We start from the raw sequence: 22,392 nt of genomic DNA, 5'->3' as shown, positions 1-22,392 counted from the left end.
ATAAATAATATCTAGTCTTTTAAAAGATATAAATGTCTATTACAGAGCTGTGGAATAAAACAGAAAAGAGCATCAGAAGTTTGAGGAGAGATACAAAGACACACAGATGAGGAGCAATAGCTGCAGTTTGATAGATACATCTTATTTGTGTGTCAGAAGCAATAAATTAGTAGAGCTTCAGGGGCCTTTTTTGCCCTTCTCAAATCAAACTACTCAAAGTGGCTGCTTGTCTTTAGGTTTTCCACAGTCATTCTATCTAGTCTGTCCTGGAAAAAAAATTAAAGAAGGCTTTAAATCAGATCCTTTTCAAATCACTGAAGCAAAAAAACTGACAACCAAGTTGCTGGACAGTGACAGTGTGATGCAAGTGTGGCTTTTCTATTAACTTTACAAATGCACAGAAGGAATTAAAACATAATTTCCTAAAAACATTCGAGCCTTCTTGTTTATCTGTTGTGCAGCTGCTGCATTTTATTTGAGGAATAGGAAATATAACCGTGACCACAAATCTTGGCCCCAGAAAAGAACATGGCCAAAGGCTGACAGATACTCAAACTAAGAGCCTTTTGGTACAGAAAAGTTGAAACACTGGATAATGTAATGTAGAAAATGGTAAAAGTAACACGTGGGGATGTCAGAAGGCATCTAGAGGCACACACATTGCAAGAAAGAAGGAAATAATCTCCCTTGGAATCCAGAAATGTGGGAAGTGCAATACTCTTGCATACAGAAACCACCACATGCGTGTTACATAGGAAATACAGCATTATGCCACATCCTTTCAAATAAACTATTGTATTTCTTCACACAAGGATACCAACGGAGCTGCTCTAGTTACTCTCAATTCTAGTGTTACTTTCCTTATGAAAAAAGCAATTATCCAAACAGCACATTCCCTGAGTCGACACAGAAAATCCACATTGCTGATTTTCATTTGGAAGAGTCCTCATAACTTTACTAGGGGGGAAAAAAACCAAAAATGCACAGAGTTTGCTACTGTGCTAGTTTTGGGTGGGTTTAGTAGTTCATATTCAAATGTGTGCAACTACATTAATGTTGTAATTACATCCTAACTTACAAAACTGTCTATGATCCAATCCCAGTTTGGGAGAAATGCTTTGTAATTCTTTCCCTGAAGAGATCTCTCCAACTGGAATCCCATTCATGTCCCAGGGGAAAAACTCAGCCAAAACATAGGCAAAGGTATGAAGGCCTACTGCATAACATGAAAAAAACTACTGATTTTGCAACTATCACACAGATTTGGAGACACAAAGAGAGCTAGATTCATTCAAACAACTCTACATGGATACAGGGGATAGAGGAAAAGAAAACTCTTGTCGGCCACGGTCTTACTCTGCACCTTGTTGATTTTAATTTGCAGGTAAAAGTGAAAGTTCCACCCTTTAAGGGTTGCAGAGATTCTCTCAAATCCAACCTAAAAGACAAATTATTATTTATATTCTGCTTATTTCTAACAAGAATTCACAAACATTTGGCTATCTGGATTGAAAAATAGAACTACTTTACATAAATATCTTCAACATCCAAGAAAATGTACAAATCTAAAGTCAAACACATTTGGCTTGCAACAAGCCCCGTTTGCTAATGTCTTTATAAAGGCTCAGTTTTAAAGAGAAGTAGTCATTTTAAATATAACCAATACACTGCAAATGCCATCCCATTGTATGGTGACACTCACCATTCTTCTGTACTTCTAGGGAAAGTGAATAATAACATTCCACATCTGCTTGCAAGCAACATATACCTTATTTTGGTCCTGGGTAGGTAATCTCCACTCCTACATTTTGGAGTGGTCTTTTTACAGCTCAGAGAAAGATTGCACCTGAAATAGTCAGCAGCATTCTGCCAAACCAGCATTTAGTCCCCAAGGCTTTGGGTTGAGTGTGTGAAAGTGGAAAACCATGATGACATTGCTGATTTTGCACTCGTGAAGGCTCCTCCAACAGACTGACCTGCAATACAAACAAAGATCAATAGCAAAGTGTTATCTTTACTGACTTGCTACAAAGAAATACTAAAAAAAAAAAAATTATTCAATCAGTTGTCCAGTTTGGGATTTGGCACAGAGTCTGTGCCAGAAAATATTCGAAGAACTTGAACACAGCAGCTCAGCAGAAATGGCCTATGGTGTGCTTTGCCTGGGAAGACTTGGTAGACTTTGGGCTGAAAGGCACTCCTGGCCAGAGTGAACCACAGCAAAGAGAAAAGGCAGACTCTAACAGAATTAAAGAGAAAGCTAAACTATTTTTGGCACAGCTATTGCCAAACAACTATCAGACCCCTTAATGGTTTAACTCACACTGCAAGATGACAATGTGATGATGCCCCTGTTCAATGCAACAATTGCTTTTCCAGAAAGTTACAGACTGCTGTGAAATCTGCAGAAACTGACACAAGGACTTTTTCTGATCTCAACCAGCTCTAGAGAGTTTCAGTCAAAGTGATATCAAAGTTGAGAATAACTCAATGCAGATGGTGGTCAAAGTATTTACCAGATTACATGGAATCTCTTACCTGAACATCTCTCTTCCCATATTCACCTCCAGGCCACACTGGAAAAGGGATGTACACTAATTTCTTTACCTAGCTGCTTCTCTTTCTGCTATTACACAATTATGGGGCCTTAATCAGCAGCTGTACCCTTCAAAATGTTGCTCTGATTTGTGCATGTTATAAAGTACACTTGGACTAAAACAAAATGTAACAGAACAATAGGATGCTTTTTCAAAAAAGATCCAGCATAGATGTAAAGTGATTTTAAGTATATTTCTTACCTACAGCTTTTCCTGTTTGTACCACATTCCGGCTGGTAGAAACCATCACATTTCCAAGCTTCTTTCCACGCTCACTGTTTTGCACTGAACTGAACAAGAGAGATACTGAAGACTCTTAGTTGACTGACTTATTACTCCTCTCAGGTGTAAATAAACTAGTTAAAGTATGTATCATTCCAAACAGATTTACGTAGCATACATATATATAGTTCACATACATGGTCAAGCCCAACTCCTGCATTCATCCACAGAGATCAGTTAGGCAAGCTCCTCAGAGGAGGAAAAGATGCTGCCAGCAGGACAGGAAATCAAAACACCCAATGGTTCATTCTTACACAGCACACTTTAAACCTTTCACAGACTCCATTGGGTTAGAAAAGACCTTTGAGATCATGGAGTCCAACCCAGGTCTGAACACCACCCTGTCAACCAGACCTTGGCACTGAGTGCTACATCCAGTCCTTCCTTAAACACCCCCAGGGACAGCGACTCCACCACCTCCCTGGGCAGCCCATTCCAATATTCAATCAATCTTTCCTAAATGTTTACCAAAATGCATTTATGATCAAAATTGCAAAGTCATATTTTCAGTAGTTTTGGCAATTCTTAGCCCTAAAACATAACCTTTAAATAGAACAAGTGTAAGTGATCAGTCCTTTTTTTCTAGATAAAGCTTACTTTGTATCTTTGTCCAAGGTTAAATTTTTGATCAAGGACTGTTTACACTCATGGTTTTGTTAAAGAAATGCAAGAAAATGACAGACACGATCATCATTTGGAAAGAAAAGCACAAAAGCGATCAGTTCTACCGCACAAATACAATCACTTGAAAATAATTAATTTCATTTAGTTTTAAACTGTAACTTTCAAGTCCACAAAGTCCAAGGCTTTGCAAACCCATTAATGTGAAACTTAACAACACATCATGCCTATTCTTTCCCCATTTTCAAAATCTTCAGTGTAGATGGAAAAAGCAGAAAAAAAAACCAGAATACACCAAAACCAAGTCTAGGCTCAGTTTGCAAAGGCAAGTAATTTTGATGAAGATCTGGTATCAAAGTCCCACCTACAGAATCAAGGCACTGTTGTAAAAATACTTATTATTAGAAACACACTATGAACTACTGGTCTTTTTACACTGATGTCACACTATCCAGAAGAGTTAGTAATTCCCCTTTCAAATAAGGGGAAGAAACAGGCAAGCAAATGTTAAAGACACCTCCAGAGCTTTCAAATGAAGACTTTGCAGAAAGACCATCCATTAATCAAAGAGAGAGAGACTGTTGTTTAATGGTCAGCAGAGCTAAGTGAGAAAAAAAATCCATTTTGCCTGGTGCATAAACCCTAGGCTGAATTCTGGCTTCAGTTAGAGCTGAACAGCTATGGAAAAAACAAGCACCACTGAGTTGTAGACTTGAATTTTAAAGGCAGCAGTTGAGATCAACTTAAAATTCAGATGACTCTGGTACAAGAAGACTATGCAAAACTCATTTGAAACTTGTAAATTGAAGGAACTAACCACATCTCACTATGCATACATAGTGAACTGAGTTTTAGAACAATGCTGAATTAAAAACCAGCTAATTAGAAAGGAAAAAAAAAAGCTGTTTTCTCCTAATGTCAAATCACTGCTGGAAGTTTTAACAGCTTCAGCTGACAAATTAAAAGTAGATGTACAAAAACCTTATAATTGCAATGCAAAAAATCAAGGCTGTATTATATGATGTCCAACACAAAATAGCACATTTGCCTTTTTTATAAATTATTATTTATTTCAGGCAAATGTTTCATCTTTAGATGTGGTGCTGTTTTGCAGCAGAACTTTTGAGTATAGTTTCATGAAGATGGGCAATTTCAATCCTCATCTTGTTGAGTTCATTATAGCAACAGTTATGCAGTTACTGATATTTGACCAAACTTTTAAAAAATACAAAATCAAAGTACTATGTACTTACTGTGACAACCTTAACTTAACATCTGATACAGAGTACTGGCCCTGGAATGGATGGCTAGAAGAGGAGGAAAAACCCAAGAAAACATTAATTTCTTTTTCATGATGAATCTGTATCACACAATTATTAGCTGTATTCTCCTCTGTGACTTACAAAAAAATAATTTAAAAGACATTTTGCAGATATACTGCTCTATTACTTCACAGAAGTCTGGGTTGCAGTGACTGTTCAATGACAGATTTCTTATGAGCTGCCTGAAAGGTGCCTTCTATTTACAGATGAGATATTAACAACCTTTCCACACTAAGTCAAAAGCACTTCCTTCCAGCAGCACACAGCAAATAGGAAACATCCCTTAATAGACCTGAAGAGCTTTGTAGGTCTAAGAAAAAACCTTTTTCACACTATAGCAACTGGCAAAGTAAAAGCAAACAGAACTCCCTGCAGCAGAGCAATAACCCACACTAAAGAGAACACATGCACAGCCAACAGTGGCACCAAGCCTGGCATGGTCAAATCTCCCAGTGAAAACACACCCAGAACAGGCAGCTCCCCTCTATGCCAGCAGTGACAGCCTTGGACACAGCTACTCCCTGCACACCTGGCAGCAGAACCCTCTGAGGACAATTCCTGAGGAATGGCAAACTTGCTGTAGCTGGGGACAGCTGACAATCAACTTGAACAAGCTTCACTTGTCCTGACTCTGGATATGTTTTTCTTCATAAAACTGCTGCCTAGAATTAGAGTAAATACTACAAAGTTTCCTTACCTAGAATTTACCTCTGCAAGAGCTGGATGCTTGTTGCTGTTCCATACTCTGTAGTTGTGGGTATTTTTCCAGGCTGTTACAAATCCTGTTCCAAAGTCTGACAAAATCTTTTCATTGTCTGGTAAATTAAAATAAAGAGAATTTGAAGAAATTCATTAGAGATTTAATAATTACAAGACAAATTACTATTTTTCTTGTAAGAAAAAAAATATCATTTTCCAGGCTCTTATCAAGTCCATAATAGTTAAAACTCCAGTACTAAAACCTGGGTACTTCAAAAATGGTTTATTTTTATTTTAAAGTGTCAAAAATATACAGTACCAGGACAAGAGGGGAAAAAAATAAGCTAAAAATTACTTTTCTTATTTTTAATTCATTTATAAAGCTCCAAGAGCTCAACTGGGAAAAAAAATAATCCAAATTGCCTTTTTCTCTGGGGGATGACAGGAAAGAGAAAAGAATGGCCACATAGCAACCAAGAACAAACACAATTTGCACTGGTCTTGGTCAGATACATTGGACTTTGCTGTACTGTTATTACTCATTCAAATTTAGTAACTCCCAAATCCATTCCAAAACTGCAGTAGGAAATACTGTGGAATGAACTTATCAAAACAACAACCCCTTTAAAACACTGAAGAGTATAGGAAAAAATTTAACAGCCAGCCAGTGAAGTAGTATGAGATCCCAGAAAACCCTGATATTTCATATCAATCCAGTAATCCTCTTAAAATATTAATTTTGTCAGACCAAGAACTTGGCATCTTCCAGACTTTAAAATCAGGCTCTCAATCTCATGTTTTGTCACATATACCACAAAACAAAACCTGAATTTAACTGGTGTGAATAGAGAAAAATCATTATGAGTATGAAGTTAAGAGGGTGAGTGCAGGGCAAACTAAACATTTATATAAAAACACTGATTCTTTTATTTATATTCACAAAAAAAAGGTTAGAACATAGAGAATTCCTTCTGAGGTAAAGCAAAACATTTTGAAACAGGAAACAAAAGCTCATAAAGCCTGTAGATGACACTTTACAGTATGTGAATCCCTAATGAAGACCATGGCAAGAAAGGAAAAGAGCTGGAACAGTCTAGCAAAACTTCCTGAAGACAGATGCTTAACTTCATGTCTCCTTGAATCCAAGTAGTTTCCCAAACTTAATTTCAGGTTGCAACACAGTCTAGAAGACACTTGGATTTGTAAGTCTCATAGTCTCATCACATACAGGTTGCAGGTATTTCTACTTATGAGGAAAAGCTAATTAAATCAAGGAGAAGAAAACATTCTAATAAAAAAATGTCTGTAAGACTGTGGATTAAGGATTAATAACAAGCTTGTCAAGAAATAACAAGGATAGCCAAAGACAAGTGAAAAAGCAGCCTAAAATGAAACTTGAGGGAGATGCACTGAGAGTAAGAACAGAGCAAATGCTTGACATGCCCACCCTCATCTCCATCCCTAGACAAGGGATCTGTCCTACCTGGCTGCAGCACAGCAGCAAGCAGTGCATGAAGATAAGCACTGAACTGAGCCCTGATCCACTCATCTCCTCCTTCCCATCCAGTGCCATCAAGGAACACATCATCTCTGTTCTCAGTGACGTGCTTCACCAAGTAATCTGAAAATCTCAGGTCAGCAGTTGTTGGGTTCAGGATCTTCCGCAGTTCTGGATCGTGGATTTGCACGTGAGCATCTTCTATCTGTTTGAAGTAATTCCAAGGGTAAACATTTATTTAAATGAAACTGCTTATACAAACTTACACTACTACATATTGCTACCTAAATCTTAACCCTCGTTCCCCCAAAATACCAAGAAGAAACAAATGGCCAAAGAAACAATGAACTAACTGTTCTCAGAAAGTCAGATACTGCTCTGATTTATCCAGAATTCAATCATTTCCCTGGCACACAGTAAAAGCTGCTTATTTGACAGGATTTGGCAGAAAGTTCGGCAGGGGAAACTCTGCTCTTTGATTATCACCTCTGTTTATTAAGGTGATTACCTATAACCATCTGAGCTTACCAGATGCTGATTATGCAGCTGTGTCTATTTGCTAGAAGTGGCACAGTGGGTGTTTTAGATGCTGTGTTTTTCCCCTCCTGATTAAATCAGATGGAAGTCAAATCAGTACCTGCATCTGATTCTCATCTGCAAGCATCTATTTTTGAAGACCTCACCAAAAAGTCATGAAAAAGCCCATTATATGATAAATGAAATTACATCAGCAACACAAAAAAAAATTTAACAAGTGCCTTAAAAATCCAAATTTCAGATACAAATAAAAACATGGAGAGTAGTTTTGCTATCTAATCCTGTCCTCTCACGTCATAGGAATTTAACAAACTTCTGCAGCTGAGAATTTATTTCACATGGAAGGAATTCAAAATTCGGGCATGCATGTGAAACTGTAAAGCTACAATTGAAACAGAATCTCAGCTGCCCCCAGCTGAGATGCAAAGATCCTTACTTCCACAATTGCATCGCTCAGGTGCTTCTGCTGACGGAACAGGATGTTGGTGGCTCCCGCGACAAAGCCGCGGACGGTCACGTCCGACAGGAGGTGATGCTGCTGCAGCGCCATGTACGGCAGGCACAGGTACCCCTGCAGAAAATACATTCACAGAAATAACATTTTAAAGAGTGCCTGGATTCAAATGTTTTCATAATAAAAGCCAGCATGTTTCACCCAGAATGAACCTTGGTTATTACAGTTTCAGCCACAATCATCTGTTGCTCTGTTAGATGACATTTGCGAAGTCAATTGAATTTTTTAGGAGATTGTGTTGCCTTTCAGTCTCAGGATTGAAACTGAAATCCAAAGCAAAGAATGAGAATTTAATGTGTTTGTAAGGCAACAGAATAAGCAGTGTAAGAGCAATAATAAGCAACAAGAATGAGGTCTCAGGTCAGTTCAGAGACAAGAAGCCAATGGAGATAAGGATTCATCTCTCCAGTAGTGCACATGATGTCTTCTGGTAGTTGTGAGGCACATAATGCAGGAAAGCTACAGACAGCGATCCACATTTTGTGGGTGGGGATTTCCAGACACCAGAGATAGCAATCAATTTTTGATAAGCATATGCAAGCCTGCTTTAAGAAGGAGAGGACAGAAAGTAACACACTGTGCTTTTCAGCCACTTCAGGGTTGTCAATTAATCTAGTATCCTACACTCCTATTAAAAAAAAAAAAAACATTTTGAAAAAAGGCTTTGAGTTAGTCATTGAGGGATTATTGAGAGGCAGACGTAGGTAAATTCCTTTTTAAACATAGGATCAACATACTCCTGACATCTAATTCCAACTGTTCAACTGCATAAAGCCCAAAGCAAATTTATTCACTGTAGCTAATGGCACGTTGAACAGAAACAAAGAGCACACACACTTTATCACCCAGTACGTGGTAATTGGAAACATATGGAAGAAAGGAGCACAACTACTCCCTTTTGTTGTGTGAGACACAGGGATGGCCTTAGAGATGACAAGCCCTTATCAGTAGAAAACAAACAGCCTGTGTCAAAGGAACAACAGTGCTTTGAAAGGAATCACAAACCTAAGATGGAAAGTTTTCAAAAAATACAGCTTAAGAAGCAGGAAAAGAAAGGCTTAATTACTGTATACTAAAGTAGCAAAGTATGGGAAATCTTTCACTGTTTAAAGTATCAAATGTCAGTTTACAAATGCACATTTGTAAGTACAACACCTTTTATTTTCATGAACGTGTTCCATTCTTTTTTAAAAGAGTGCAGACGAAATGACTGTTAGATCTGACAGAACTGGTACTAAAGAAACAAGTACCACAAGCTATTTTCCCTTATGCTCAGGTGTACCTGGATAATGTATTATGCCACCTGGCAAAACCTCCTCCCATTCAAATTTGTCAGATTTATAAGTCTTTCCATGGCATGGCATAAAACAACCCTGTGTTAAGAGCTCTAAATGAGATGTAAACTTTCCAGTAAGTGGTTAAAACTGTAACTCTGAATCAAATTTTTCTGCTAACTCAGACATGCAAAGCCCTTTCTGCTTTAATTACACTGGCTGAACTCAAGTGAAAAGTGCCTTTGTGGAACAGAAGGCAAACATGTAGAAACTGTCAGCTTCCTTAAAATTCTTTTCCATTTGATGAGCACAGCAGCAAACAAAAGTTTGCACTTGGAGGTCCCCTTATCAATTATTTTATTCTTGCTTTCCATTTAGTATTTTCAAAGAACTAGACTAAATACAATTTACAGGCTATAGTTCACATTAGACAGACCATGAGACAAACATCAAATGCAGATCTTTGTTGAAACAACCTTTCTAATGGTGACATGAGGCAATACATTGAGGGCAATGACATTTGAGCTGCTCACTTGGCCCACACAGCATACTATTTCCAACAAAAGCTACAGGGGGAAACTTAAACACAATCATAAAATACAATATTCTGCAAGGAAATGCAAATAAACCCCTGCAAAGGAAGAAAAAAACACTTTGAACATCAGCAGCTTGAGGAAATAAATCTGAATCTTCTATCTTCTACTATGGGGAAATGTTCATTTAAAAGTTTATTACATTAAAAACAAAGCAATGAAATGTACTAAATAACTTCTTGCATCCATAGCAGTATCTTTAAAAGGGATACATTTTACCTGGTTTTTATGGGAGACCAGCCCTACTAACCAGACCTATTGCTTGTTATCTGACTATGCCTATCAAAGTCCTTAGAGATTCTGAAACACCTGGAGTTCAGTTAGATATCAGTGCAAGCTTAAAATTCAGCAGCTCAGCACCATGTACAGAGAAAGAGACACAGACAAACAGAAAGAGTTATATATTATATAAGATGAAATATGTGTGAAATTGCATCTTATATAAGATGAAATTTCACACAGGAGGGTGAAATTTCATTTTATATATTTTACGTGTGTATATATGTATTTATATACTCATTTTGTGCATATATACACATATGCATTTAAAAACACATATATAGATATAAATGAAAAGAGGAAAACAGACTTAGGTGTCAGCAAAGGTAGAGCTTTCAGAATCTTTGTTTAGGTTAAGATATCTAAAGGCTACTGAAGTACTCTAATCTTGCCCTATATAGGCTAGATCATCAATTCCTCAGAGTAAAAGAAAACTGTAGTTTCTGTTACATACAATTTATTAACCACAGTGGAGATGCAGGTTACCACCACATAAAATTGAAAAAAAATTGCAAATAGTATTAAAGCAAAGGCATGAAAGTGGAATGTAAATATGCTTGCAAGGCCCTCTCCAGCCTTTCCACCTGCCTAGGAGAGACCATACTCCACATGTTTTGGAGAACCCTACTGTCCACCCAGAGTTCAGTAAGCAAAATTATTAGCCACTTCTTGTGGTATTTACATGCCCTCTGAACAGAGAGAAGCTGTGAGACAAGCAGAGAAGAAGGAAAACACAATTCCTATCTGTGCTAAAGTAGAATGCAATATGGAGATTGTTTACCCAAAGTGAGGATGCTTTGTTCCCTGGGCCTATCAGGGCCAAGAAGTGTGAGTGTGTGTCGGACTGTCACGGGACAGTCAGGAGAGAATCAGAGATGAGTGCAGTGTGAGCAGTTCTGAGCAAGACTGAGTGCATGGCAGATTCAGTTTAGATACAATGTACATAGTATAGTACAATAAAAGAATTCTTTAGCCTTCTGATGATAGAGTCAGATGCATCATTCTCTTTGTCCGAGTCGCCTTTGATTTACAATAACTTCTGGAAAAAAAAAGCCTTCCTGAGTTCCCAAGTACCACAAAGAACATGCTTACCTTTGTAAAAATAGCCAGTGGCATCCCATACTGGTCCTCTTCCAGGCCAGACACCAGTCCTTGCACAAGCACCGTGTGCCCCGTGTTTGCCTGGGGCTGCACAGTGATGGGAAGGCCTTCGGAGCTCACGCCTTTGCTCCGAACGTTTCCCGCCTGCTCTGACGCTGCATTCTCTCGTTCTTCTTCCTTCAAATGAGCCTCCTCCAAAATGCTGGGGTCCAGAGTCTCCCAGTCACTCTCTGAGGAGGCTGGAGAAGCACGGGAAGGAACTTTCAAGCGCTGCACAGCTCCGTTGGAGGACTGAGCTCCATTGCAAGCCTTCTCGGCCTGGGAGAAAGGCACATCTGCTTTTTGACCCTCCAGGGAATTATCTCCTGCCATCTTCCTGTCTCCCTTGCCCATTCCTAAGTTTGCATTCGAAGCATCAGCAGCAGACACAGAAACATAGTCATCTAACCGTGGTGGATTTTCCTGCAAGCCAGCATCCTCTGATATGCTCTTTCTTGGTCTGTAGTGTGAGCAGTCACTAAGACCATGTTCAATCATACCTGGGAAGAACAGCAAACACAAATGTCAGCGTCTCAATCAAAATTTTAGTGACTTTTGTGAAGGAAAAAAATTGCTTTTGGGTACACAGAGGAAATAATGTAATTTATAGCACTACTCTGGGGAGGGAGGGGTGTTTTAAATAACCCAAACACTTTCTCTCCTAAAGAATCTGCCTTAACATTTTGCTTTAAGAAGACTGGTTAGAAGCTAAGGATTAGCAAGGTTAGGGGTTATGACTGTTTGTTTGTTTGTTTTTATGAGCATATGTGGAAGGAAAAGTTTATATTTTGGGGCTTTAAGGAACTAAACAGGAACGTGTTACTTATTCAGGGGCCCCATCTATGTTACCCACAGGAAATACAGAAAATCCAGTGGCTCCAGTGAAGCACAAGAAATAACCCATAAAATGCAAGCAGCAAGTGTTAGGAGGTGTGGGCATCGTACATGGACATGCACACAAGTCACCCATTTTTCAGGCAACATATCAACCTAACTTTGTTATCACATGAGTTGATTTCCAAGTGACAGCACAACCTGTCTCAGTTATCACCAGAAAACATAGCAAAAGAAGTTCAAACTTCTTTTCTTACCAGGAAAGAGTGACAAGACAGTCATCAGAGCTCCCACCAATCTATTTACAGGAGAAATATAAAACAGCACCTGGTGGCAGGAGGGAGGACAATGGGAGGAACAGAGAGTGCAAGAGAGGAAAGGAGAATTAGGGAGGGGAGAATGAGAAAAACAACATTATACTTATGCATGACAAATGACACATGCAAACTATTCAAGGCACTGCTTTTTATGTTATATTAGAAAGTCTGCTCACTAACAAAACTTCCTACAACAGTTCAAAGTAAACATTTAGATATGCCTACAGAATCCTTATATAACATTTGTAATATATGTTTTATATATATATATACACATGTGTTTGTAACACACTTCTCAGTTATTCAGGTTTTTCTACTGGTTTTTAAGACTTTTTCCAAATTGATCCAGTTACTGAAGAACTGACAGAAAAAAGTTGTTCCTGGCATGCTGCATAAATTCTTGCTCATTTGTAGCACATTAAATTCTCTGTTATAAATCAAAGAGGCCAAATAATCTCCATTCCAGAACACTGATACAAACCTATGCAAAAACATTTCTTTTAAGGAGTTATATTAAGGATATGTAGATAAACCAAAAACAGGATAAATGCTGCATGCATTTATTACAGTAATATTCATATGTAACAAAAAAGATTTTTTAGAAACAGAATACATGAGTGGTACTAACTTTGGTAAAGCACTTAAGGCATAACATGGGAAAACAGAATCTCCTTAATTAAATCAGAGAGACTGGAATTAGTAAATTAGTTAGGAATTCAAAAGGGGGTGTCAAAGGCTAGCAATGAAAGAAGAAATAGAAGCCAGACTGAATATTACTACTAGAATTTCTTCAAAATATGCCTTCAGGGAAAAAGAGGGAAAAAAAAAAAAACAAAAAAAACCCCAAAAAACCAAATAACAAAACCAAACCAAAACAATCCAAACCTCAAAAATCCCCACAAAAGTAAACTTGTCCAAAATGCCTTTTTTACATCCTTAATCAGCACACAGCACAGTATCAGTAAAAAACCACAGATGAGCATTACAAGGAATCAAGAGTGCAAAGGAATACAAGAATAATCTAACTTTATGACTTTGCAGTCCAGTTTAATAAGCAGATAATGTAATTAATGTAATTAAAAGTGCAAGTTTGTGGACTTAGTCTTCATAAGAGACTTCTGCTGTAAGAAAGAAAGACACTTTAGAAGAGACTGATGAATAATAGCTCATGTCCCACTAGTGTTTGCCAATCTCCAAGCTAGTGAACCGATGGGACAAAGAAAGACCTACACAGCCTTAACACAGGCCAAATGATATTTAGTGGTACCACAGCTGAAAACAGACTCTGTATATCATCCTAAATATACTACCAAAAAAATTGTGCAAGGCAAGTGAATTCAAATAGTAACAACCACTGAAAAAGTACGATGAGATGAATAAGCAGCTCATCTGTGGAAAGAGTTTTGGTTGACTCCAATGGGAATTAAAATGTGTAACTTTGAAGATGTTGCTTTATAATGTATGCATGAAAAATGCATGATATAATAGCAATGAACTGCAACAGAAAGCCTATGATACTCCCACAGGTTTAGATTCTCAGACACCATGCATTCTTAGCCAAGCTTATTTTTAAGCCTACAGAAATAATTAAGCCTATAAAGAAGTACCTTGTTTTAAAGAAATCTATTCCAGTCTAGGTTTTTGTTTGGGTATACCACTTACTTAAAGCAAATACTTTTCTATATTTGTTTCATCAGGTCCCTGTGCCATCTTTCTGTCTATAAGGATTCACTACCCTTCCCAACCCCACTACATGGCCTACTGCATTTAAATCAGCAAACTGGGTGGTCCTGGCAGGAGAAATTGAAATGATCACCATCTGGAAGTAGTCTTCCAGCCTAATAACCACTGAGAGGTGAAAAAAATTCTTTTGGCCCGTGGAAAAACATCAACCAAATTACTACAGATTAAAGGAAATTAGTCTGTGGCATTTTCCAGATCAAGGAAAATTGGCATTACGAATGGCTTCTTGCATATTATATTTAAAGTCTTTGAACACACAGATTCCCACAGCTATTCTGAAACCATAACATTTGCCAGAAAAGAGGCAGTGCCTGAAAACCAAAACTTTCTTTTGAAATTGCAAGTGTTGTCTTCCTGTCAGAGCTTAGGCAAAACCAGACACAAAGCAACCTGCAGGTTTGTTCCATAAGCATTCAGTTACTTTCAAAACAATTTTGTATGTCTGAGTAATGTGAACACACTTGGGAAATCCTCTCTCTCCTCTCTTCCTGTGCATTTGCATCTTGTGGTTTGGGCAGTTTCACAAAAGAACTGCAGCTCAGTGAAGTATTTTCTTTGTACATGTCCAAATGCTGAACTGATCTAGTGACCCCTACTGTGCCATAATTGTATTTTCTCAAGTGTACTTTTGCACAGCCTTTAATATAGTCATCTTCAGCACATGCCTCCTTAATGCAGAAACTGCATTTATTCTCATCAACAAATACTGAGAACTGTCAAGGTGTATCTGACTTACAGAATTAAGTGACAAGTGCAAAAACTTTGGAGAAGCTGCTACATCTATTTTAAAACAGAATAGCATATTTACTGCCTCATGAAAGATATCTAGGTCTAGGATATAGACTTAAATAAACACCTCCACAACTGTTTTGATAACTTATAGATTAAATCCTACTGACTTTCCAGCTGCAGCTGACAGGAAATCCTAACATGCCTTCCCATCACTCTGAAGAAATTGGGTTTTAATACAGCAGGTTCATTGAAGAAAAAGCAGCATTTGGGAAACTGAAACAAAGCTTTAAATTCCATTTTTAAAGCAAAACAAAACAAAATCCCTGCATAAATATGTCTGGCAGTTGATACAGTCATTCCACTCTAAGTTCTTGCTCTAGGGCATTAATATGAACACAGAAGGAAAAAAAAGTCTTGATTTCACATCTGCTTTCACATTTTGCATATTACACTTAAATTACTAAAATAGCATTGCTTCTGAGGCACTAAGATAGCCCAAAGCAAGCACTGATCCTAGAATCCAGCAGTTATTACCAATTTATAATCTGAGTTCAGCCTGACCTAACAGATACAGCTCTCTTCACTGTCCCTGCAGGTGTCCATGGAATTCAGGTCTGAAGGATACTTCTAGCACTCATTTCTTTTGGTCTGTCTATTTAAAGTCTGAACCAGAAGTTCTACTTGCTGAATCTCTATAAAGCTGTGCCTTTTTCGGTACCCACATTTCCTATCAGTTCCTCCACACAGGTAGTACCTATCTGCATCTCATTTGTATCCCATCCTATATTTTACAGTAGCTTATGTTTCTCTGGTCACATTTCATCACATTTTACTTTGGCTGGGATAGCAATTAAAGAAACAAAGTGTGGACAGAATAGAAGTGGAGGCAAATGTATAGGTCAACACACAGCAGTTTCTTTAAGCCTAATAACCTAATTTATATATTGATGCAAAGTTGTTGATACGACTTCAGATGCTTCTATTTTACAGATGAAAAATATTTAACAGCTATGTTTCTATTTAAACTACTTGCCTCAGCTTATAAAATGTTACCTTTTTCTCTAGAAGAATCAATTTAAAAAGGATCAAGACCTGAAAAAAAAACACAAAAAGAAAAAAATGGTGAGCGAACCAGTGCCATTTCTCAAAAATAATGTGCAAGCATAACTTCTTCTTCAAGGTTTTGTGTTAATCTCTGCATAACAATCAAATGACCAAATGCATTTGACCAGTGAAAACCAGTGTTCCAGTACCCTTTCTCCACCTGAGCACACATTTAAAAATAGCATGAGATGGAAAAAAACCCCAAAAAACAACCAAAACCTCCATAAAAAAGAACTGTATAATTTGAATCATACATAGCTTAGCAGAAAGAATATGTTGCACAATTCCAGCATTTTAAAAAACAGTAAACTACGTAAACATAAAAGAGATCCTCCACAGAATTACTTAAAAAAATCCAGCAAAATACCAAGAAGAATATTCACCTCACCTAATTTTAGGCATCTAGATCACAAGTGGCTGTCCAGACTCTCTACATTAAGGAAAAACATAGATGCTTCTGGGATATGATTGGCAGACATCTGAAGTTAAACAAAAATGAGTTCTACCCCAAAAATCTACTGAACAGGTGCAAATACACCGTGAAATTCAGATCTTCAAAGCTGTTTCCTTGATGCATCTCAGTTAATAAAAGATTCTAAATGCTATTTGTACTTTAGCTATAGCACATATACTCAATTTCAACAGAAATTAGGAAAAAGAAGGACAGGTCCTCAGGTCCTGTGAAGACTTGGACCTCTGTGATGGCAGAAGACACAAAATTTACAAAACACAGGAAAAAATGCTCCAAGTTGTGTCTGCACAGACTTTAGCAATAGTCTTTTTATCACATTCATCAAACAAGAAACAGGAAATAGAAACAAGATCACAAATGAGACAGCATTTGCACTTTGGGACAGGACTAAAAAACATCCCAAAAACCTAGAAATCTCCAGGAATCTCTCAGACTAACAGAACTCCTTAGTCTGGAACGTGCTTTCACTGAAGTTATGCAGGTGGAATTGGAGGGAAAAATCAGGAGGCTGTAAATACCAGTACTTAGGAAGCAGTCTTCTTACTCCTAGCTCAGTTATGTCTAGATATGTTTATTTTTCTAGTATAGTTCTATTTCTAAATAGTGCAGTCCTTTAAATATCTAGTAGAGAATACCTACCTTGTGTCTAAAATGGAGAACAAGATCCCGAGGAGACAGACCTGAGACACCAAAAAGAGAGTAATTATTACAATTCAACAACTGATAGGAATACTAATTTACTTTTGCACCATTTTTCAGCATGTGGGAGATACCCATTATGGATTCTGGTTATTTCAATAGTAGAATTCATACAAAATTCCTTTTTCTTTTATTTTTTTTTTTAGTGGGAGCAAGAATTCATTGACCATAGAGACAAGAATAACATGAGTTAACACCTGTTGGCTGCCACACAGCATTAGGGAACCACTGAGGTAAATACTACACTGTGCATTCAGAAAGCACAGGGAAGAGTCAGAACTGGCTGGTGAGATACCCTAAATAACAGGTAATAACATGCAAGCTTGAGCAATTGGATGGTGTGGGGTGCTGAATCTAAAACTTAAGAAGGTATTGTTCACCAAAAGCAGATAAACAGCTGCTAGGCAGACTGTTAGGTCAAGGAGTAATATGGTTTCAACCTGCAACTGACTCCTACTATGAAAGCAACAATACATTTTACATTTATTTAAATCCATTAATAAAGAAATGCAGACTTCTGGTGCTTAACCTTAATGCACATCCACAAATTCCCTCAGGAGAGGCATGTGTTGTTTAGTATAACATCATCTCTGCTGCTTTGTACAAAACAAGTCACTTACCAAGATAAACCTGTGACCCTTCTAAGGAAGTATTGCCCAAGGAACTATTCATATGATCATAAAGTTCCTGTAAAAGTTAGAACAAAGGCAAAAAAGGTGTTAATGGCATATGGTCACACAAAATCCAGAATGAATAAAATTCACTTATTTATGGATTTTAATGGCTTACTCCAGAAAGAAAGCAAAGTTTTACCAATGGCATCCACAGAGATACAGGCTGACAACCACACTTGTATCTCATAACAATCAGAAAGTGGACTCTCTGTCAGATTAGGGTAGTACATTTAGTTCATGTTAAAGTATTACAGGAGCTGAACAACTGAATGACTTATGCAAGCACAAGCAGAAGTCATCATAAGCATTAAATGAAAATACTAAAGTATGTGGCCATACACTGAAAGCTGTTCTGTGTGCATTTTACTGGAAAGTTACCTTTAGGATTGAAATTTGTGAGAAGTCTTTTTCTTCAAAATACGCATGTGTGATGAGTTGCAGCTTTGCCTGAAGTAACCCATACAAAGGCTTGGAAGAAAAACAAACAAAAAGCAAGTGAATGAAACTATGTAGTCACTCATTTTGAACTTTAACCTTCTTCCATGCCTATGTTGCAATACTGACACTTTATTATACACAGAGTTCATGGATGAGCAGTCCTCAGTAGATAACTCCCAGCATCTTTCTCCTGTGCTCATTTTAAATGATGATAACTTCATTTTCTTCCCATTTGCATGTACCATACTCTCACTGAAAATCTTTCTGGAAAAGTAGCTTCCTGCTTTAACCCCATTCATAATAGTAATAGTTCCAGTAATAGTTCTTTCTTCAGCTATAAGCAGAAAAATAATTTCTGTTCCCTGCCTAGTGACCAGCAGCTTTTGATGAATAGGTAGAAATAAAAGATATCTCTTCAAAACAAGAATATGCGGTATGTGTGGCTGTGAGAAAACCTCTCTCACAGTTGAAGATGGTGGCCACTCTCACCAGCTACTAGGCTAGATGATCTTTGAGGCCCTTTCCAACCTTACCCATTCCATGATTATACTAGCCAAACTCCTCAATTCTACTACATGAAATTGAGTTAGTAGCATTTAAGGAGGATCTGAGTATCCTCATTCATGACAACAGGCAGACACTTTTCCAGTTACAAGCAGATACCACAAATCAAGGCAGCTCACTCAAATGCCACAGCCTTCCAATTCCATTTTACTCCAGTATTTTGTTACTCTGAAATGGCTAAGACAGATGTTTGAAGCCAAATGTTCCAAATAAGAATATGGAAGAACAATTGTTAAAATTACCTGAAAGTGTTTTGGGAGTTAAATAAACATTCTTACCAGCTGGCTGAGAACACAGACACTTTTCTGTACAGTTTCTCGGGTGATGTCTGCTTGCCGTACTTTTAAAGCCTAAGAAATAGAAGTATGGCAGTGTTTTTACCCAAACATCATTTCAAAAAAATTATTTCCCAAGTCTAGTTGTCACATACTACTCCCCTATTTAAACAAAATCCTAAAACTAGCTATCTTCAGTGGTGGAACATCCAAACCATGCAACAGCATGCCCTTATGTTTTCCCAAGAGATAGGCTGGGAAGGAGGGGCACGGGTGTCATCCCCTATGCTAAGGAATTTAGCATAATAGGAACTCCCCTATGCTAGTGAGATTGTGAAGAGCTCCCTCTGAAAAACAGCCACAAACAGGTCAAGAGTTTGTGGGTAGAAATCAAGCACAGCACCTACAAAGGACACCTGGTTGGGGTCTACCACAAGGTGCCTGATCAGGGGGCCTGTTGACAAGGCCTTGCTTCAAGAACAGGAAGCACTGTGCTCACAAGCTCTCATCCAAACGGGGAAATTCACCCACTTGGATGTTGGCCAGGAAAGCAATGAGCCTGTGGATGCCCCATCCCTGGCAGCTTTCAAGGCTAAGCTGGATGGGGCTCTGAGAAACTTGGTCCAGCAGGCAGCATCCCTGCCCATGGCAGGGAGTTGGAACCAGATGATCTTTAAGGCTCCTTCCAACCCAAACCATTGTATGGCGATTCTATGATTCTACCTAGTAAAAAGGGTCATAACACTGACATGTCAGAGCTGGATTCTCATCTCATCACATCCAGCAAAGATCCAAACACAGCTGTGATGATGGGCAAAGCACCATTTAAAAGACACTGGTGTGAGAAAAAGGCAATAGGAAAAGGAAATGGCATTTTAACTCAGGGGAATGTATGGGGGAGGAACCACAACACATCACTTGCTCTTCTCTAACATCATCTGTGAAAATGGACCAGATTACAAAGTCTCTGCTTAGAAGTTTCTTGTTTCATATTCAAGCATCTTTTTTGAGCCACTCGTAAAACAAAAGCTTATCCACAAAATAAGCTACATTCTCAGCCAGAACAAATGGTCCCAGCACTTAACAGCAAACCTAGAAATGGTGAGGGCAGAACACACACAAATGATTCACTTAACTGTACAAACCAGAAAATGTATGGACTGCAGCCCACACATCAAAAAGGACAGATGGAGAGAGTGCTAAGCTGTAATATGAAACACATTGGGGTTTATTCTAGTTGTTCCAAAGAGTTCATCTTAAACATCTATTTATCTTCTTAATTGGTTACTAAAAGGCATAAACTGGAATCAAGAGCACAATGAAGCCAAGTTATCACATAGTTAAATACAGCAAGACTCTAAATCACAGAATACAGCAAAGGCTGGTGCAAAAATAATGAGTGAACGAAAACCAACATGGAATTTAGCTCAAAAGAAATGGAATTTAAAACTGCATGAGTAAAATTTCTCCTAGAGCAAGAAAAGGAACTTGAAATATAATCAAGATGTAATTAACACAGAAACAGAGTACATAAACAAGTTATATATTCAGAGGATGAATCAAACCCACGTGACATTCCAGATTATTGGCAATTTACTGAAAAAATATGTAATTAAAAAAGAAATTTGCAATAACTTCTCAATTCTAAGTGCAGAGATCATACTACCATTACAATTTTGAAAACATGGAATGATTTGAGTAGATCGAATACTTTTATTTTCTCAGTGTGATCACCTGCACACTGTGGCTCTCCTCAATTTTTCAGTTTTACTGCTAAAGATTGGCATCACTAAGCAGCTACCCTGAATGGGAAGACTCCAGTCTACTCTACAAGTGTACATTTGGCAATGGGAGCAGGTGAAGAGAAACATCCCTACACTTGCATGGCCAGATCCTAGGAAGTACTCAAATGGGGAGAAATTTCAACTTTTTCCACCCAAAAGGCCTACTGCCTGAAAACTTAGCTTTGCCACTTGACAGACTGTCAGTTGACTTTTGCTGCTTGGTGTTGATGGCTAGATTGGCTCTCCAGAAACAAAATGTATTCTTCAATTACCTCAAACATTTCAGAAGATCACAATACACCCGCTGATGTATGGGACAGAATACTTCTCAAGTTCTGGAGCTACATACTGTGAGCACTGTCAGAGACTTTTAATGTAACACAATCATGCAGCTTTTGCCTATTGGTGTAATGCAAGCCACTGAATTTTAGGTTTGTTGATGCACTGAGCCTATTATTCATTAATATCATTAATTCCCAACTTGGAAGGTTACCTTTGCTTCAATCTGCCGATAGCAAGAGACTCCATACACCGTGGTTCGATCCCCGCACCTGGGAGGCAGGTGGAAAAACACAGTATCTGGAAAAAAAGACAAGACTGTTTTGTCATTCACTAACAAGAGTTTGGTATATTTATTTTCCACATCCCTTAAAGATTTACTGCAGAAAGTACTGGCTGACACTTATTTCTAAAAAAAATTAAAAGGAACAAGTTACCTATGTTATGTCTGGACCCAAATTATTTTTCCCATTGCAAGATAATTTGTGGAAGAATCTCCAGGTGTGCAGGATAGCTTCATGTTTAGCTAGACCAAGCCAACATTGCTGTTCAGAAGCAGCTGCTGACAGCAGAGAAGCACCACTGAAAGCTACAGGCATGCTGCTTTCCCAGTTCAGCACAAAGGAGCAAAGGCAAGGCTCTGTGAGTCAGTGTGTACAGCTCAGAGTGTGACGCCATTAAGGCAAACAGAGCCAAGATAGGGGAAAAAAATCTCAAACAGCAAGGAGGATACACACAGTTGAAAGGTTAGAGCAGCTCCTACCATCTGCACCAGCACTACACTACCAAAAAGAATTTGTGAAACCTAGTCGTACAGAAAATAATTAGTGTCTCTGTGCAAGTGCAAAATGAAAAAGAAAAGTATCTATAAAATATGACAAGAGAAAGACTTTCATGGCTTGAGATACACACACACACATATATATACACACACCTGCTGCTACTGCAAAAAAGTTGTTAAAGCCTAAGCAAAGACAGTTGTCCTCTCCTTTCAAAACATGAGTGAAATCTTTTTTGAAACCAACTATTAATTTTTTGTTAGCTTCATAGTAAGAACATTAACAGGAGAGACAATCCCACATGCATTATGACCAACAGAGAGGGAGACTTCTTATAACAAA

General features: G+C 38.0%; 1 protein-coding gene across 1 annotated transcript in view; it reads right to left on the bottom strand.

Moving 5' to 3' along the window:
* Positions 1-1,583: 1,583 nt before the first annotated feature.
* AVL9 (AVL9 cell migration associated) overlaps positions 1,584-22,392 on the bottom strand; it is a 37,866-nt gene continuing 17,057 nt past the window's right edge. The window contains exons 3-16 of the mRNA XM_064704860.1: positions 21,486-21,571; positions 19,212-19,283; positions 18,310-18,399; positions 17,878-17,944; positions 17,198-17,238; positions 16,036-16,074; positions 12,448-12,517; positions 11,309-11,856; positions 7,993-8,127; positions 7,005-7,224; positions 5,520-5,637; positions 4,754-4,807; positions 2,799-2,887; positions 1,584-1,976 (exon numbers count right to left, since the gene is read on the bottom strand). Coding sequence (XP_064560930.1) covers positions 1,882-1,976; positions 2,799-2,887; positions 4,754-4,807; positions 5,520-5,637; positions 7,005-7,224; positions 7,993-8,127; positions 11,309-11,856; positions 12,448-12,517; positions 16,036-16,074; positions 17,198-17,238; positions 17,878-17,944; positions 18,310-18,399; positions 19,212-19,283; positions 21,486-21,571 — 1,724 coding nt within the window. The 3' untranslated portion in view covers positions 1,584-1,881. The remainder of the gene's footprint in view (positions 1,977-2,798; positions 2,888-4,753; positions 4,808-5,519; positions 5,638-7,004; positions 7,225-7,992; positions 8,128-11,308; positions 11,857-12,447; positions 12,518-16,035; positions 16,075-17,197; positions 17,239-17,877; positions 17,945-18,309; positions 18,400-19,211; positions 19,284-21,485; positions 21,572-22,392) is intronic.

Source organism: Zonotrichia leucophrys, chromosome 2 (genome assembly GCF_028769735.1).
Source record: "Zonotrichia leucophrys gambelii isolate GWCS_2022_RI chromosome 2, RI_Zleu_2.0, whole genome shotgun sequence".
NCBI lineage: Eukaryota > Metazoa > Chordata > Aves > Passeriformes > Passerellidae > Zonotrichia > Zonotrichia leucophrys.
This window is presented reverse-complemented; position numbering and strand designations above follow the sequence as displayed.